This window comes from Chiloscyllium punctatum, chromosome 26 (assembly GCF_047496795.1).
Source record: "Chiloscyllium punctatum isolate Juve2018m chromosome 26, sChiPun1.3, whole genome shotgun sequence".
Taxonomy (NCBI): Eukaryota; Metazoa; Chordata; class Chondrichthyes; order Orectolobiformes; family Hemiscylliidae; genus Chiloscyllium; species Chiloscyllium punctatum.
In genome coordinates, this window is record NC_092764.1 from 75,166,299 (window position 1) to 75,186,217 (window position 19,919).

Here is a 19,919-nt window from a genome sequence, read left to right on the forward strand (position 1 = left end):
TCAATAATTTCCAATTTGGGGGGGGGGGGGGGGGGGGGGGGGGAGAAAAAAGAGCCACATGATCAATACACAGGCAGAGCGCTCTTGAAGCACAGTGGTGCTGTCCCTACCACTTAGCCAAAAAAAAATCATTGTTCAAGACCCACCCACCCACCCCAGAAGTGTCATAACATGTCCAAATAGGTTGATTAAAAATCAAGAGATTAGACATGTTAAACTATTTCAGTTAGATCTGGCATAGTGATTATGATACAACTACCTGATAGTGAGCAATCCAAGCTTATGCAGCAAGGAAACAAATTTCACCAGAGTGCATGACTTCACATTTGGTTTCAAACTGAACAGCTTCCATACCACACAGGAGTACGCTGTGGGAATTAAAAATTCAAGACTTCAACTCAAATGCGATCAATCTCTCAATTCAAGTATGTCATGAATTCCATGTCACTCATCCCCATCCATTTCCCCCACTTGAAATCCAGTGTGTATAGTGCACTGATTTAACATTTAAGAAAAAAAAAGCACAAGAATACATCAATTGTAAACAAATTTTATTGAACTTTCATCCAGATAAAATTGCACAAACATCAATTTTTAGGCTTTCAAAACACACAGGAATAAGTAGTGTTCCAGGTCAGTAAACCTCATTCTTTGGTGCAGAGGCTGGATCTTACAATGTAGAGGTAAATTATACAAAAGTGTGAAACAAAAAAAAAATTACCCGTCACCTTACTGTAAAGACAACCCCAAGAGGAATTTTCTTTTAAAACAAACACTTTTCTGGTAGTCTAGGACCCCAATTTCCCCTCTCCTTTAAGCAGTGGTAACCACCGATGAACATTAAATGCTGGGTTGTTGTACAACAGTAACTTAAACAATACTGCTCAGACATCTTTAAATACAGAAACAGGCTCCGTCATTTTGAGGCACTTGTCTAAGTTTGAGAAAAGGGCCTTTGACCACTTGCACCAGACATTTTAATGCTATCCCCTTAATCTAGAACAGACTACAAAGTTAAAATTAGCAAAGAAAAACAGAGGCAATAAGCAAAATCACTTCTTATACAACTCAATAGAACCTTTGATTTTACTGTAGTTCTGCCTCTAAAATAATTTGAGCCCAGAACTTGGTTTCACTGTTTTTAGAAAACAGCGAAAACTTCTTTAAGCTATATATTATGTCTTCTCAGCCAGGATTTCTGGATCTTGGACCAGACACTAAATTCTCAAGAATAAATTTTGAATAAAGTCTGCTTAACTAGTGGTTTGAAACCCAGTTTCACAATATATAAAAAACAACTTAAGCACTTCATAAAATCAGTTCACAAAAACAATTTGTTTAAACAAACAGCACATCAGGTGCTCCCATTATCAACCAGAATCATATTTTGTCAATGGAAAAAAGTCAATAACTCCTGTCTACATTTTAACAACATCCAACATTTTAGTGAGAAACGGATTTATTAAATTTCTGATGACTCAGCTTTGAGTAAACTGGACTGGCTTAAATGGTCAAAACCTGCAAAACTTCAATTGCATCTGCTGGCAAGCTTAGAAAATCAACTCCAAGTGCCTGTGATCATCAGACTCTATTTTGCACACATGTATATGGATGACAAACCAAAATGGCCTAGAGTTCAACTGCTCCCAAACCTACCTTATCAGCTCCCTGCCCCCCCACCACCACCTTCCAAGCACTACCACCATTCCAACTAACCAGAACAGCCCCTCCATCTCCACGTTTTTCCAAAACCTCATTTGGCATGAAGAGCAGAAGGGATGCCACATCAAGAACCTTAAGGGAAAACTCGAGACATCTGATCGAAAGCTTGCCCACTTACTAGCATCCACACACTTAAGTGAAAATATTTTAGAACAGTGAAAAAAGGATAAGTCACCATTGGGATTAGGAGGTTTACTTTGCCTGTAAACAATTCTTCCATGTGTGAGAGGTAGAGATCTGGCCTGCCCTGTGATGCCATTAAATCAAGCTACATGACTATTCATAAAACGACCATTCGGCACAGCAGGGCCAGTGGGAAATACTCATTTGCCACTGAGTTTTCCCAAGAGTTTCCTTTTGACGGAATTTAATAGAATAAGCCTGGGAGCACAAGGTCTTTCAAACGTGCAAATTACATTAAAACAAGGATGATTTCTATTAAGTTCAGAAGTTTGTTCAGATCATGGAATTTCTATTTTTGCAAAGTGTTTCTGGAGCTGCACTGCAGACACTTAACTGATGAACCCAACATACACTGAATGGGAGTTTCCTAAAACAAGTGACAACAAACTAGTAGGGGCTTTGTACAAACCATCATCCATAAACTTATTTGTTCAATGCCTATTTCGGCAGCTGATTCATGGGTGCATTAAAATCCCGCTATAAGACTGCACATTAGCCCCGGGTGCAAGCTCTTCACCCAATGGCGGGTGAGCCAATTGGGTTCCAACATGAGGTAGTTTGAAGCTGCCACAGAAAGAGGCACTGAGGTAGATGAAAACCATTACCTGACAAGGCACCAGAACCACATCTTGCACCCCAATTACCATTCAGAGATAGTAGGATCACTTCCCTGAGAATTATGTATCATTTTGACCCTACTCTCTGAATTAATTGGCTTCTTGGAATTCTGCAAGCTGATCGCTTGTTAAGGTTATTGGAGGTAAGGTACTGTGCCTGCTTAAACTTCAAGAATTGTGAACATTATCCATTAAGCACTTTGAGTGAACTCTCTGAATTTGCTTGTAAAGCTGTGTAAAGTTGTTTTGTGAATACTCAAGCTAAAACAGACTTTGGGGATTTGTCCAGTTACAAAATTGGAAAAAAAAAGTGATAAGTTTTGAACACTGACCCACCCAATTCAAAATGCATAGAAAACTAAATCAAGATCTTAAGTCACCAATTGGATAGCAGGCACTTAAGCCAAATTGAAAATGATTAAAAAGGATGAATTTTTAAAACAAGAACTTCTCTCCTGGAATTAAGCTTTAACTTTACTTTTTTTTGCACCAGTAAAAAGATAAAGTTTCAGATCAATACACTGCCTTAGAAAACTTCAAAGACCCATTATGATTTGAAAAAAACATTGTAAATATTAACTGATTACCTCATTATGAGCAACATGATCAAAAAGGTCATCACACGATAGATTAGCAAAGTTCACCAGGAGCCAGAAGGAAAAGAACTGGTTATCATAACCACATTTTTTTCTATCTAGCAGCCAGTGCAAAACCTACATATCAACAACCTCAAACACAGTAAAAGATATTTTAAACAATTTTAATTAAGGAAACACCCCATCTTTAAATAAGATTCAATTTGGTTGAGACTTATCTGCTATCCCAAAGGAACTCAATACAGCAATAACTGATTCATTAGGTTTGTAAAAATTGATACTTTTTTTAAAGGTTGAATTTTTACTTTTAAAAAGGTACCCCAAAGTGGGGTGACAACTGTGTGCTTGTATCTTTAAATTTGTGCTGAGGGGAAAAAATGGCTTCAAGAGATATATCTATGGCTGTACACCAAAAGCTGGAACTGCATAAAAGCTCAAGAGCACAGCATTCAAATTACAGGAATTTTTTGTAGGTTTCAATCTAATTTTAAAGACAAAAGCCTATTTCATAGTTCAAAAAAGGTGGAGAGATCAAATGTGCATTTCAAATTGATGGGTCCCTTAACTGGTTTGCATTAATCAGTAACCACCGCTGACGAACTGTTTCCCGATGTGTAAAACAAAAGCCATTCTACACTACAACATCTAACCACGACATATTCAACCGACTGTCACAATTTGAAGCAGCACATTAGTCAGTTTCATCTTGAAAGCTAAACAGATTAATTAGGGAGCTTACAATAATGTAGAATATTAACATTTATAAATGGATACTGCTCTGCAAAAAATTGAATTTTTAATCTTTAGGTTAGCCAAAAACAAGCACTTTTTCCTAGGCTGGGACCTCAAATTTACGTTAATGTTACCTCTCATTTCAGATTTCCCCATCATTTTACTGACTAACATGCCTCTTCCAACCTGCCAAGAACTAAAAAGTCTTGTTTCAACAAGCTCAGAGTAATGATAAAATTAGCATCAATTTGTCTGTTTTAATTAAATAGCAGCTCTTACACTTGAACCCAATCCATTGTGGTCCAGAATTAAGGTCCAGTTGCATTCACAGGTCAGCCCAGTAGTCCATCCTTTTGCCCGATTTGGAAAGCTGACCTAGGTGAGTTGATCGAACATGAAGCCACACCAGTCTTTTGTTCAAATGAAGGAACCAAATGTGAAACCCCCCAACCTTTTAAATACTTGGACCCATTTCCTTCCCAAAAGGCAACTGATCACTCATTGTTAAAGGTGGAATGCATCACAGGCTGCAAACAATTGGCAGGTATAAGGCTTTAAAAGAAGGAAATGGGAATGGGGTTGTGCCTTTACTCTGATCACCAAACGAGCACAGGGGCAGGTAAACTAATGGGATACCTTAGGTATGATCAAACTGGCTCAGAGTTACAATTACACAACTTATGGCTATCAACCACAGACTTTGCAAAAATATTCAGTGTGGTTTCTGTAAAATGTCAGGTTTATATGCTGCAATTCCTAGACTGTAAAAATACTGTATTTTCTAAAATCTGTACTTAAGAGAAGGCTGTGAAGGAAATCATTTGCATAAACTTAATTTAAAATAGTTTTAAAGAGACATTGTCTCATTCCTAAACTAATTGGTCACTTTTGGGCTACAGGAAAAATGGAAGATTCAGAGATGGAAATAAATCCAAGGATTCTACCAACGTTCCTACGACTACAGCATATATATAGTGTATATATTTCCTCAACTATCAGCTACAGCCAGAATCCTGGCAGAATATTAACATAACAGCACAGTTGCAATCAGCAATTATTGCCAGTCCTTATGGGTCTTCACAAGTGTTACTACTGCTCCAGCACACGACATACAAGCCATTACAATAATGCCCTTTAAAGAACTGACCTTTTTTCTGCTTAAGGGGCCAAGACAATATAAATCATTGCCTAAAACTCATCAGTAAAGAACTGGTTAACTCAATTGCATTTTACAGTTGTTTTGATCACAAACATCAACATGTTTTCTCAATGAAGCATAGAGGATTAAAAATCTCCCCACTTAGAAAACTTGGCATTGAGAACCATTAGTTAGGTGGCCATTTCGGTTTATGGCATCTGTAACAGTGCGTGCGCATCCAAACAGTGGCACACCAAAACAGGACCAGTGGACTTTGCTCACCCTGAACTCATTTTTCTGTAGATTCCCACCTAACAGGACTCTGATTAAACAAGACCCAAAGAAAAAGTCTAAATCAGCCAATTCACACTTTCAAAGCAAAGTAATACTGCCTCTGAAACCAAATACAGCCTACCAATTCAGTAGGAAATTGATTTTTTGTAGGTACCTGAGCTAGCAGTTGAGGTAAATATAATTTGATTATCCCAGGTGCCTTTTATACTTTGATCTTCAGGGTATCAAATAGCATCCCAAATTTTCCTTACACAAATACCCCAAATAAACAAACACACAGAAGAACCCTCAGCAACTTCTATGTTCACCATTATGTGCATCAGGCCAAAGAACATTACAGCCCAAAAACAACAACAACAACAAAAAAAGGAGGTACTTAGTTTACATTCAGGTGGAGCGTGGGGCTACATTCAGAAGAGTGTAGGGCTAAACGTACGAGATATTCAATATCAAATAATCCCTGAAAACAAAATGTATGCAGGTAGGCAGCCAAAACTTTTCAGTCACCCACAAATGGCCATTTTTAGGCTACAGAAGAGGCCAATAGTCTTCCTACCTGAGAGATTTTTCTTTAAATAAAGCTACAGGACAATTTTAATACTAAGAAACAAGTCTTTGGATTCAGGTCATAAAGGCACCAATTGCCTGGACACATTTGCACAGTTCCATGGAAATATCCAAACATTAAGTCAGCCCAACATCTGCAGGCAGTGAGGTAGGTCTATATATTTATGTAGTTTTGAAGTAGTCTCACAGCTCACACTTTACCATCATGAGGTAGATGACTGCAGCACAGAAAAAAAAAACCTGTCTTCTCTAGGGAAAACAATTAAGACATTGTCCCTGAGCAACAATTCCACAATATAGAAAATCAAAGCACACAGCATTATTAAAACAAGAGGATACGATTGTTGCCAAAGTCGACGACTACTATCAGTCCATCTGGCATCAGGGCTATTCCGGATGGACGATCCATCTGTCCAAAGCCACTGCCTTGGGTCCCGAACTTACACAGGAAATTGCCGTTTGGTTCAAAGATTTGAATGCGATGGTTCCTGGAATCAGCTACAATGATGCGGCCTTCTTGGTCAATAGCTACACCCTGAGGTCGGAGGAACTGACCGTTACTTGTGCCTTCAGAGCCAAGGAAACGTGCAGACTGGAAGTCAGGATGGATTACCAGCAGCCGGTGGTTGTTGAAATCTGTAACCACAAGGTGTCCTTCATGGTTAAAGGCCACTCCACGAGGAGAATCAAAGTGCTTCCACAATGCTCCCTCAAAGCCATATTTACTTACAAAATTTCCATCTGGGCCAAAAAGCTGAACTCTATGATTGCGAGTGTCAGACACTAGGATCTTCCCATCAGTATTGACTGCAACATCCCAAGGGTAGTTGAACTGGCCATTCTTGCTTCCTTTCTCCCCAAATTTAAGGATAAACTGCCCCTCAAAGGTGAACACCTGAATGCGGTGATTGTCCTTATCAGCCACTACGATGCGACAATTCTGATCACAGGCAACTCCAGCAGGACGATCAAACTGTCCAGGCCTGGCTCCTGCTGTCCCAAACTTGTGGTGATAGGTTCCGCTTGGTGTGAATACCTGAACACGGTTGTTGCTACGATCAGCGATGATAATATAGCCTTCTTTGTTGACACAGACACCCCATGGTCGGCAAAGCTGTCCATCTTCATCCCCTTCTCCTCCAAAGGAGCAAATTGGAAGCCCAATTCCAGAATAATTGCGACCTGCTTTGACAATTACTCGAAAAGGGCTGTTCTCAATATGCTGACCACGAATTGTCACTGAGACTACATGCTCTCCTTCCAGATGCGGGGAATAACTAACTGTGTAGGTGCCGTCGTGATGATCGAGAACATCAGCACGAAAGAGACAGCCATCAGGACCCATGATAACAACCACTACCAAGTCACCACCAGATGATCTTCCTTCACCAGTGTGATCCTTTGTGATTACAGTGAAACTGCTCATTTTCCCACGTAATGCCCGTTTCAATCCTTCACCAGTTGCTGTAGATATTGGAGCATATGCACTGCTACTAATTATGCCCAGTGACTTGATGGCTTTGTACAGCACACCATCGGGTGGAATGAACGAAAGGGTGTCATCGTCTTGAGGTTGTAGGAGATTCCGAAGTTTCTTCAAGTCTTGGATTTGGACAAACATTTGTTCTTTTGCCAAGAGAACATCCACATCACGCCCGTCCAATAAGGCTTTCTGAACACAATCTATAGTGCTTTCCAGCCTGGTTAAATTCTCACGCAATGCTTCCACCTGAAGGTGCAGGGTTTTGGCCTTCATCTGCCGGATCTTTTCAACCTGTTCACATGGAAATTAAGGAAATTTTGAAGTGCTGCATATTATTTTAATGATTTCACCAACTATAAACAAACAACTTTAACCACCCATCCTGTTTTTTCACCTCTGTGGCAAAACTCTTACTATGGAATAGTCTCAATTTCTTTACACACAATACACAAAATAATACATTTCATCGAAAACACTGAGCCAAGTTTCAAATGTCAGACCTTAGTAAAACAGCTAAATTAAAATAGAGTTCTAAATTCTCAACATTAAATCACAGTTATCTTACTGTCACTGGAGATACCTTACTGTGCATAAAATGGGTGCAGCAATGACATGTCAGAATACTTAACAGTCTGGAACACCCAGTTTCCAAACAGACTATATAAAACTGAATTTTAAATTACTTTTAATATTAATACTTCTGCAAATACTAATGCAACACCTCCCAGCAAATGTCAACTTCAAAACTGAGCTAACCTGTCTCTCTTCCTCAACAAGTTCGCAAACTTGAGTTTCAAGACAAACTCCATGAATGCAATTTCATGTGATCTCAAGTATTCCACTATTTTTAAAAATGGTTTGTATATTGTATATTAAAATGCCACCCAACAGTACTTAGATCATTTGTGTTCTACTAGTGAAATGTGCTAAATGCCACACTTGTGAAGAACAATCAATTACATAACACTGCTTACGTAATCTGGGCTATTACACTCTTTCTCCCCTCCACCTCCTTCCCCCCACCTCCCCCCACCCCGCCCCCTTTTCTCTATCTGAACTGTTGATTTAATAAATGAAATGTAGTTTCAAAAACTATTAATCTAGATTTGTGAACCCCATTTTTAAAAGTGTTTTCTGCTGTTCTCCCAAAGAATATCATCTTCCTATCTTCCTCAACTACAATTCCAAGAACTTCCAATACATCACTCAAACTGCCATTCAATTTAATCCTTGCCAATGCAATGTATGCAATCTCCTGCTGTGATTCTTCCATCCTCAATCTAGTGAACCTTTGCCATGATGCCTCCATGCAAATACATCTTTCCTTAGATAATGAGGCCGAAACTGTACACCGTATTCAGAGTGCGGTCTGACTAGCACCTTGTATAGTTTAGCCAAACTTCCCCATTTTTATACTTGATTCTCTTTACAAGAGGGCCAACATTCAATTTGTCATCTTAACCTTTTGCAATTTGTGCTTGAGAACTGCCAAATACTTCTGTGCTGCCCCAACTACAATCTCTCTCCATTGAAATACTCAGGTGCTCCTCTTCCTGCCAGAAGTTGGCTGACTTCTTGCCATCTTCCATGCTGTAAATTTCTACTATCTAACTATAGGCCAATTAGTTTAACATTAATGGCCAAGAATGAAGTTCTATTCAAAGAAACATGGGTTTTAGGAACCTTTAAAGGCAGATCACGTCTAAACTAAGTTCTCTGAATAAGGGAGGCTGGAGTGGTCGGCCTAATCCAAATCCTTACTCCTATCCTTCCTCCCCATTTGTTGTTTTTGTTTTAATGACTGGGGTACTAAAAAAAAAGCAGGATCTTATTTGGAAAGCTTTCAAGATGGCAGAACAAGCAGCTGGTTAACAAGCCAAATGAGAAACCTCCATTTTGTAAATAGATTAGATTAGATTACTTACGGTGTGGAAACAGGCCCTTCGGCCCAACAAGTCCACACCGACCCGCCGAAGCGCAACCCACCCATACCCCTACATTTACTCCTTACCTAACACTGTGGGCAATTTAGCATGGCCAATTCACCTGACCTGCACATCTTTGGACCGTGGGAGGAAACCGGAGCACCCGGAGGAAACCCATACAGACACGGGGAGAACGTGCAAACTCCACACAGTCAGTCGCCTGAGGTGGGAATTGAACCCGGGTCTCTGGCGCTGTGAGGCAGCAGTGCTAACCACTGTGCCACCGTGCCACTCACAGGAACAATGCGTTTAAAAATGCAGTGATGCTAGATTTAGAAATCTCTGGTTTGACTTCAGCTGGAATGTGCAGGTGCTGGAGAAGGCAGAGATGATGTTTACCGGGATAATTACAAAGAGGGATTGAAAAAGCTGTAATTAGTTTAGGACACAGAGATGTTCAAAATTAGAAGCATTTTGACAATCGAAAACAAGCCCAAGAAATTTCCCCATGCAAATTAGGTTGAAAACCAAATAACAGTTTTTACAAATTTTGAAAAAGAACAAACTTTTCTTCAAAAGGTTAAAACCTGGAGTAGAAGGGTGGTTATATCAGATTCCTTGGAAGCTTTCACAAAGAAACTAAAATGTGTTCACACAGTTAGATAGAGGCATGGGGTAAAATGCTAGGGGAAACTCACTCAAACTAATTTGGACAGTGGTCACAAATGTGACAAGCCAAATTACCTTCTACATTAAGATTCCATCCCATTTAAATCTGCATCTTGAGCAGGTGTTAGATTCCAAGATTTGTTTATGAGAGAAAAGCTTCCCAGTATAGCATCAACATCAATACAATCAAGAACAGATTTAAGTGGTCATTCATCGGATTCCATGCTCCTCATGACTACAGGAGTGTCAAAGCAATTCAAGACAATTCTCTGATGTCATTTGAGGGAGACCACTACTTCTTTCCCCACAACCCATTGCCAGTGCAGGAACTCAAATATAACGTGCACATTGTATTTGATGCTGCCAGCCATTGTTCAGGCTAACGACAGAATGGAGTCAGTCTGGGTTGCAAAATCAATTCAAATGTAGTACAACACCTAGCCCCATTGTGCAAGATACTGCTGTCCCTTCACACTCACTGTGTCAAACTCCTGGAACTCCTTTCCTAACAGCACTGGGAGGTATCCTTACACTCCAAGGACTGTAATGCTGCAAGGCAGCAGCTCACTACTACTTTCTCCAAAGCAACTAGGGATGAGCAATGAAGGCTGACCTAGCCAGTATTGTCCATGTCCTAAGAATGAATTAAACAAAAATAGCCCCAAAGTAACAACTAAACCAACACACAAAGCATGACATAAAAGTGCATTGCAGCACAAATCAGGAGAGGATGGGGTGGGGATGAAGCGGCAAAAAGAAAATTTGGTTTCCACGTGAACACTGAGCATTGGACCACAAACCAGAGATGCATCACATTTTCATTAAACTTCTCAAAGCAAGCTGTAAAGAGTGTCTGACATTCACTGCTTAGTCTGGAGGTTGAGGCAGAAACCCTCAGCTCATTCAAGAGGAACCTGGTTCTGCACCTGAAAGCTCTGCAGCCTGCAAGGCAATGGACCAAGTGCTAGAAAGGGGTAAAGAATGTATAGTTAGTTTATTATCACAGCTCAAATGTGATGCACTGAGTTGCCTCTTCTTGTGCCAGACTTTTTCAATGCTTCTCTAAGTAACTCACCTTTCTCAACAGGTCACACTCACGTTCCTCTAGAGCCTTCTTGTGCCGCGAAGTAACTGCTTTGACTTCTGATCGAATCACTTGAGCTTTCATCTCTACTTGTTCCACCATAGCTCTGACTTTCTCTATACTGAGCTGGGTTTTTTTTTGGGGTCGGGAGGAGGAAAAGAATAGAAACATAATGAACCACAGATATCTTCCAATCTGTCTGCACAAAAACCCTATTTTGCTATAGCACTGGAGGTCAATGTCTTTATATTTTTAAAGCTCCCCATAGCCAACTTTTATTGTTATACTGTGTTAATGCAAGGAGAGATAGCTTTTGTATGGGAATACCGGATAATGGGAATTGTTAAGCCATTTGAAGATTTGTAAAGGGGTTGAAGGAATTACACCAAGTTACAGATCTAGGAATCACGCAGAAATCTACATCTTCAGCAACATTGTGCCTTGTGCTGACAGATTCTAAAGAATGGGGATCAAAAATAGTAACTGAAATTTTGCCCTTTACTAACCCAGGGTAATGCAGCCAGCTGTAGCACCCCACTGCAACACAAGGGATCAGCCTGTATGACTCAATTTTCACAGATTTAACCAGCTGCATCATTATGTCATCTGTACACAAATGTTCTAACATGGACAGTTGCTGCATTAATCTATCATACAACATTAACAAGAAATTTCTACTGCAACTGGAGCTGAGAGTTACTAATGCAGAACTATTCAACCAGTCAAATTTAATTCCCAGACTACTTGACACCCAACTAGATTTTCAATGTAAGCTGCAGCAGGGAAAGGAGCTGCTCAGAATGAACAGCAAAAGGATCAAATTCACTTTGGATTAGCTAGCTAGAAATCTCTATGTTCAGTGTTAACAGCTTGAAGGAGGGAACAGGTTGATTATCTCATTTTACAACAATCTGAAGTGTTTATTTTTAATCTAACTGGTTCAAATAACAAGCAGGAATGTTTGTGCACTGTGGCTCAGTTAAGTACCATTTGGAAAACCATTTCAGCAATTATCAAGGTCTCACTATTGTCATTCCGAAGACTATTACAGCACAGAAGCTTTCTTCCCACTGGAGATATCAAAAAGCTAAACTTATTGCTTAAATCACATTCAAGAAATATTCCCAAAGCAGATTTATTATGAAGATTGCACATTAGCTGCATCACTCAAGTCCCTCCAATTCACTTCAGTAGATCAAGATATCTACAGTCAAGATAAGGTTAAAAATATAAATTGAGTTGCTTTCCCTTTCTGATTGAAATGCTAATTTGATAGCATGGTCACATGTATTGGTGAACTTAACCCAATTCAAGAAGCAAACATTCAGATTTTTCGAAGATCTTCAGTTTGTGAATATTTTGGTTGGTAACACAATTGAGTGCAACTCCAACACAAACAACCCACATTATTAAACCCAGAACATGGTGTTCCTTGGTGTTGTTTGCTCCTTGTATAGGAAAATTAATGGGAAAGCACCACCACAGAGCCAGAACAACAACTACAGCTACTTCAGCAGATAATACATGTACACCTGAGCAGTAGGGTGTTGCATTGGTGGAGATGCCCCCTTTCAGTGAGATAGTTAATTGAGGCATTTGCTTGGCCACGCTGATGTTACCCAGTGCCCAGGTCAGTGGCTAACCCTCAAATCAGTACTACATTAGATTATATGTTCTTACATAATGCAACATCTCCATTTTCAAACTTCCCAAACAACCAAGTTTAACAGACAATTTCCTTTACCATTCTTCATTGTATAATAATTTATTTTTCAGAAAAGTGTGTCACAAACCAGATTGACAGCAAAGAGTCATGAAAGAAAAGACAGTAGCAACGTGGATACAATGTTAGCTGAGTGGCAGGAAACATCAAGGGCCAACAGTCCTATTTCAGACTGAGGAAAGTATATAGTGAGCAAGAACTTCAAACACATTTTGATGCAACTGCAACCTTTATACAATTCTTTATCTATTATAAATTTTGGGTAATTCTCATGACAGAAGGGAAACACCTCTTATTTTGCATGGACAGTGCATCTTAGAAAGCACTGTTTTAACGTCATTTAGATCAAACTATAGCTTCTTCAAAGACAGAGTGCAAACTTAAAATATGCAATTTATCCAAAGTTGACAAACTATTGGACCTTTGAAACAAACGCAAAAACAGGCAGGAAGATATCAAATTACTTTTGTTTTGATTTTATTTTCTAATTTTTTCATTAAAAACAGCTGAAGCACATTAGCCTAGCTTAATTTTGACTGCATTTCTAGTCCTTGGTGGATTAACCATCTTTTAAAGTGATTAAAATGAATTACTGAAATCTACAACATCAACAAATTGATCCCTTTCAATGCATGCAGAAAATTTCAAAATTTCAAGCATATTTCATTTCCAGCAGTTCAGCAACTTGTTTGCAATAGCATTTTCAGAGCACAATGCAAATAATTTCAAAAACCACAAGCCCCTGTGGAGTTTAGAATGTGCAGCATCAAGCTAGAAGCAGAATTTGAGCATTTACACAAAATGATAGATCATATTCCAAGTATTTGTGGGCAGAGAAGAATTGTCCCACAGCTTAAGGTTAATATCAGTCACTTTATTTAAAAGGGAACTACCACCAAGAAATAGGAGCGGACAATGCAGCACCTTGAGCCTCCTTTGTCATCCATTAAATTCATGGCTTAACTTTTGCCTATTCCACAGCTCTACCCCATCCTCATATTTCTCAATTTCCTTGGTGTCCAAAAATTCAATGCATCATCCAGAGAGCTGCATAACAGCCTGGTTCTGCATAGCCTCAAGTTATAGTATGCATAGTTTAGAATCAAATGGGCATTACACGCCAATGCAATAGGATTTATTTAAAACACAGGCTAGCAGTGCACAGAATTTGAAAAGTGAAGACAGCTGCCCACACAGTGCTGAGTCAACAGCAGAATTGCATAGTTAATAATGCAGACATGTAATATCTAAATCTAAAATAGTTGCAATTCCAGAAACAAACATGTCAAGGAACTATGCCGCTACTAGACAATTCTCTCCTGACAGAAGAGGCAATGCAAGTTTTGTTTTAAAAAAGAGAAAACAATTGGAAAACCAGCACATGGGAAGGAATACTACTCCCAACATTTTGCGAAGTCCTCTTTTACCACCCAAGTCAATTAATTTTATCAACTGATCTTCAGAAGTTGTTTTAAACAAAAAGCAGAAAGCCTAATTTTTAAAAAAATTACAGAGACATCAAACTAAATTAAAAATCAACCTCACGATCAATGGATGCATACACATGGCCAGGGTTAAGGGATAAATTTTAAAAATTAAATTGAAAATAAAAGTTAAATTGTACTTTCTTATAGATTTCTAATTTCTTGCAGACTAGAGTTCTTTACTCAGAATATTCAACAATTCAATAACTGGAGAGAAACGAGAGAGCGCAAAATAAAAGGGGAGTGTGGAAGCTTCCAGCATTACATTTTCGCCTGCCAAACTCAAAGTCTTTAATAAACAGTCACTGTGGTTGGCTGATTAGCACCATTCCTCCCGTGACCAATTCAACATCCAATCAACTGCCAGTCCTGTGCACAGCAACCACAGTCAGTTCATCTACAATGCATTAAGATCAGTAAATAATTTGCATTTCATTCCAGGCCAGTTCAAACAGAGCTCTTGTTTTTGCTCTGTTCTTTCTTAAAAACAAGCTGCTGTTCAAAGTTCAATCCTTATTCTCAACCCTGTTCCAAACCAAAAAGAGGTAAATACAAAAAGTGACAGTCTCTACAGAGCACAGGATGGATGTATATTCTGATGGGCATTTGAGCTACCAGCTTGAGAGAAAAAAAAAGAGATACCCTTATCATTGTCAGTAAGATTTAACACTGTGCTCTCTAGAGAATATCTTAACTGTGCACCAAATGGCCATTTAAAACAAGCTCTCAGTATTCATAACTCTCACTTACCATTAAACCACTTTTCTCTGGATCATAGATAGGAGTGTCGAGGGCTGTTGACCCAGTCAAGAATGGGGCACCAAATCTCTAAGAACACGTATTAACTCAGGATGTGAACATCTAGACTATAATCCGTAACATGTAATTTCAACCAGAGCCTAGCAGGATGCCAACTTTTAACTCAGCTTGAGAACATTCCACTTTGCAGTGATTAAAAACTCAAAAACTACATAGAGACTAAATGAAATAATCCATCAGATTTAACTGAAAGCCTGTCTTTTTTCAACAGTAATGTTAGTGTCTTATTTTGACCAGTTACAGATCGCGAGAGAGTACAACAATTACCAAATACTAAGTTTGACTAGGAGGTCCTAAAGAAAATGTCATCTCAGGTGTAGAATGCACGACTTTTTAAAAAAGTTCTTTCATGACATCTCATCAGGTCACCAGAGGAAGCATTTACTACTTATCCCTAATTACTTCAAGGAGGTGGCAAGTTGCTTTCTTGGACCACTACACTCCATTTGGTGTTAAGTACATCCACATGACTAATAGAAGAGACAAATCTGAATGAGGTAATGAAACAAGGGGCTGGAAAAAAACTCAGGTCTGGGAGAATCAGAAGTTAATGTTTGAGCCTCCAAACCTGCATTTCTTGAGCACTTCTGTATTCATTTCAAATTTCCATAGTCCACAGTATTTTACTTTTTTGAAAATAGTTCAAGGATCAGCCAATAGCCACATTCCCATTATGATACCACAAAGGTCAAAAGCTTTCCTTCCAATGTGAACCTCAAGCACGTAATCTGAGCCTTATGTTATCAATCAGTAGTGTAGGAGATGATAGTGCTGAAGCATCATAGGAGTAAATACTCTAAATCAAAAACAAAAACAAAATTCAACTGTCCAGCAATAGGCCTGATCAATTCCAGGTCACAAGCTAAACATGAAACTGCAGCCCCCATGTTGGGGGAGAAATGGAAGAGGTGGTTGGGGGGGAAAGAGGAGAGAGAAAGGGATGGGTGGGGTGGAAGAGAGAAGGCAAGTTTGCAACATGGTTTTTGTTAAAAAGTAAAGATCCTAACATGGCAATTTATTACATTCAGGTTTAAACAGGCAAGTTTTGATTTGTTTCCCTCCCAATCTTAAGAGTCATGCAATCCTGCTGACACACAGGTCAGAACCAACTCACTCACTCCATTGCTTCAAGTCCGATCCCACACAAACCCTTTCAGTTGATTGTTGACTCATGACTAACCCAGAAATTCCATAGCACTATGTTCCATCTGAGCTGCTCATCAAAAGGTCTAGGCTTAAATCAAGGGAACTTAATGTTAAGCCAACTGCCGAGGTTTGTCTGCTGTAATTGTTCATTAAAAGCAGGTAAGAAGAGTGAGATCCTTTTTAAGAATGATGATCTATACAGAGCTGGGTGAGATTGCCGTGTATTCATTCCAAGCATAACAATCAAATTAGGTTCAAATAATCAATGCAGCCATCAAGAAAAAAAGCTTCCTCTTTCTGGTGTGAAGTTCATGCACACAGCTCCTAATGTGCAGAATTTTATGTATTTAACATTGTGTTTCAAACCAATTTTCTAAAAATCAACCAACACTACATTTCACAGCAAGGGAGTCTAATTTAAAGACAACAAACTGCACACTATCTGCCTAACTACTGCTATAAGGAATGTCTCATCTGGTTCCAGTATACTTTTTTTCTAGTTTTCCTCCCACAAGAGGACGACAAAGTAGATGCTTTGATACATGAAATGAGACACGCATCCAGTAAGCCACATACCAATTACAGAAATTACAGATCACCTCAGCATGTTTGTTTTCAAACGTTATCCCAGTTCTAAAATGCAGAACGATTGATGGTCTGAGTGTAATTACATAGCATGACAACACAACCACAGACCTAGGAAATGATCCTAAAAAGATTGAATGCTGTCAGCCAACATAGCAATGTGGCTCCTATAAAATCATATCCAAAGCCACAACTTTTCACTTTGAAGCCAAGGATAGGAATCTTGGTGGCTTTGATTCAGTTGCTTTATGGTTCAAGTCAGTATGAAAGGGGCTCAGGCTCCAGGTCACAGTACCTTGCAAATGAAAAACAGGCTGGTACCAATCACCACAAAAAGCAAATACTTTATTTATTATTTTAATTGTTTTAATTCACCATAACACATTCACAATCACAAACATGGTCAAAAGTTGGCTTACTGCTCACCAGTGAGAAAGAGATTTCTTTGTGGATAGCTGTTGATCTAATATAATTGAATTGCACTCAAACACGGTGGCTCAGCAGTTAGCACTGCTGCCTCTCAGCACCAGGGACCCAGATTTGATTCCATCCTCGGGCGACTGTCTGTGAAGTTTGCACGTTCTCCCAGTGCCTGCATGGGTTTCCTCCGAGTATTCTGGTTTCCCCCCCACATTCCAAAGATGTGCAGGTCAGGTGAATTGGCCATGCTAAATTGTCCATAGTTGTTAGGAGCATTAAATCAGTCAGAGAGGGGTGGGTTACTCTTCGGAGGGTCGGTGTGGACTTGCTGGGCCGAAGGGCCTTTTTCCACACTGTAGCGGATCTAATCTAAGAAAAATCTAATCTATTAGAGTCAGAGAGATGTACAGCATGAAAACAGACCCTTCGGTCCGACACGTCCAAGCCGACCAGATATCCCAACCCAATCTAGTCCCACCTGCCAGCACCCGGCGCGTATCCCTCCAAACCCTTCCTATTCATATACCCACCCAAATGCCTCTTAAATGTTGCAATTGTATCAGCCTCCACCACATCCTCTGGCAGCTCATTCCATACACATACCACCCTCTGTGAAAAAGGTACCCCTTAGGTCTCTTTTATATCTTTCCCCTCTCACCCTAAACCGACGCCCTCTAGTTCTGGACTCCCCGACCCCAGGGAAAAGACTTTGCCTATTTACTGTACCCATGCCCCTCATAATTTTGTAAATCTCTAAGGTCACCCGTCAGCCTCCAACACTCCACAGAAAACAGCGCCAGCCTGTTCAGCCTCTCCCTATAAGCAGTTTGCAGCTTTCCATGGAAAGCTGCAACGGTCAGAAAAACAGGAGCAAGGTACTGGCTTTGATTGACAGTTGTATCATAGACTTTGGAGATGGGGACACAATCACAGAAAGCTTGTGGACACGGGATTCAGAATCTCAGAACTGATACAACCAGAAAGCTACTGAATTCATCAGGCCTGCAGTTTCAGTGCCATCCCTTTGCTTTCTCCCTGTAACCATGCACATTCTCTTTGCCAGTAACAGTCTCCTATTCCTTTGAATGTCTCCACCAGTCAGCACATTCCAGATCCTAACTATACGCGAGTGTTTCTTCACATTTTTGCTTCCATTTCAGATTACTTTTAAGTCTGCATCCTCTGTCTATCCTTTCATAGACGCAACATTTCCTCTTCATCTACTCAGTCCGATTTGGAATACTTCAATCTGATCTCCTCTCTGCCTTCCATTCTCCAAGGAGAATAGCCTCAGATTTACAAAACTAATCTGCATAACTGAAATTCCTTTCCTCTGAAGCATTCCCATAAACCCCTTGCGCATTCGCTTCAATGCAACACAGCCTTCAAGTGTAACACCCAGATATGAATACAATTCTCCAGTGGCCAAACTAATGACTACAGAAGCTCAACATAACCTTTCTCTTCTTATCTATGCCTTATTAATAAAGCCTCAGGTACGGCTGCATTAACTGTTCTCTCACACCTGTACTGCCAGCTTTAATGTATGCAGTTGTATGGCCTCTGCTCCTGTATCCCCTTTGCAGTCACTGCATGGTCTTCACCTCTCCCTTCTCTGCATCAAATTTCATCTGCCACTTGGCTGCCCTCTTGCCTATGTCATTTTGAGGTTCTGCACTTCAGTTTACAACACTTCAACGTTCTGCATTTTCCATGCATGCTGAAAAATTGCGCTAATGACTTCAAGCTGCAGAATGTTGTCCAACCTGCCGGAGAAAATTAGAATTCCTAGATAATGGCACAAATGATAATAAGCCATTGAATATAGTTTCACGTTTCAGCAGCAGATTGGGAAAGTCTCTGAAAACTATTTGTATTTCACCTACAGTGAGAGCTTCAACATCATGCAGAACACTCAACAATCTGTGCTAATCAGAAGAGATTGGTTAATTCTGAGCCTGTGTTACACAGTAGAAGGGAAGAGATGATAAAAATCACAACAAAGTTATAATCCAACAGGTTTAATTGGAAGCACTAGCTTTCAGAGCACTGCTCCTTCATCAGGTGGTTGTGGAGTATACAATTGTAAGAGACAGAATTTATAGCAAAAATTTACTGTGATGTAACTGTAATTATCCATGGAAAAATACCTTGATCATTTGTTAAGTGTCTCATCTGTTAGAATGGCTAATGATCATTTCACTTCCATATGTAAATTGCAAAACCTGAGAATGTAACTTTGAAAAAAAAGTTAACTGTAACAATTGGTGTCAGCCAGATAAGATGTTGAAGGTGTTAGCCCGGTGTTCTGTTGTCTGTGCCATAATGTTTAGACTGATTCTAATCTAAAAAACGAGTTAAGAGTCTTACATGGATTCATACAGTTTAAGTATAATTAACACTGCAAGTACAAATTCACCTCACAAATGCATATGTGTGCATGCGGGCGAGTGTGCGCCTGTCTGTCTGGGGTGGGGGGTTAAGAGCATCTGAGAGAGAGAGTGTGCTTGTCTCTTAGACAGAGGAAACAAAAAGGTGGTATTTTATTTTATACATCAAGGACAGCACTACTTTTATGGTTTATCTTGTGTAAATAAAACCAATGATTATTCACTTTGCTAAAACGTATATTCAGTCCACTTCAAACAAGAGCATCGTATGACCCATTCCAGTGGCTAGTGCACAAAGTAAGGTTCCTGAGTAATGATCCCTTGGTCTTACAATTATTTATC

General features: G+C 39.6%; 1 protein-coding gene across 1 annotated transcript in view; it reads right to left on the minus strand.

Annotated features, from left to right (window-relative positions):
- Positions 1-546: 546 nt before the first annotated feature.
- trim71 (tripartite motif containing 71, E3 ubiquitin protein ligase) overlaps positions 547-19,919 on the minus strand; it is a 42,475-nt gene continuing 23,102 nt past the window's right edge. Inside the window, exons 3-4 of the mRNA XM_072547662.1 lie at positions 11,002-11,136; positions 547-7,623 (exon numbers count right to left, since the gene is read on the minus strand). Of these exons, the coding sequence (XP_072403763.1) occupies positions 6,172-7,623; positions 11,002-11,136 (1,587 nt within the window). The 3' untranslated portion in view covers positions 547-6,171. The remainder of the gene's footprint in view (positions 7,624-11,001; positions 11,137-19,919) is intronic.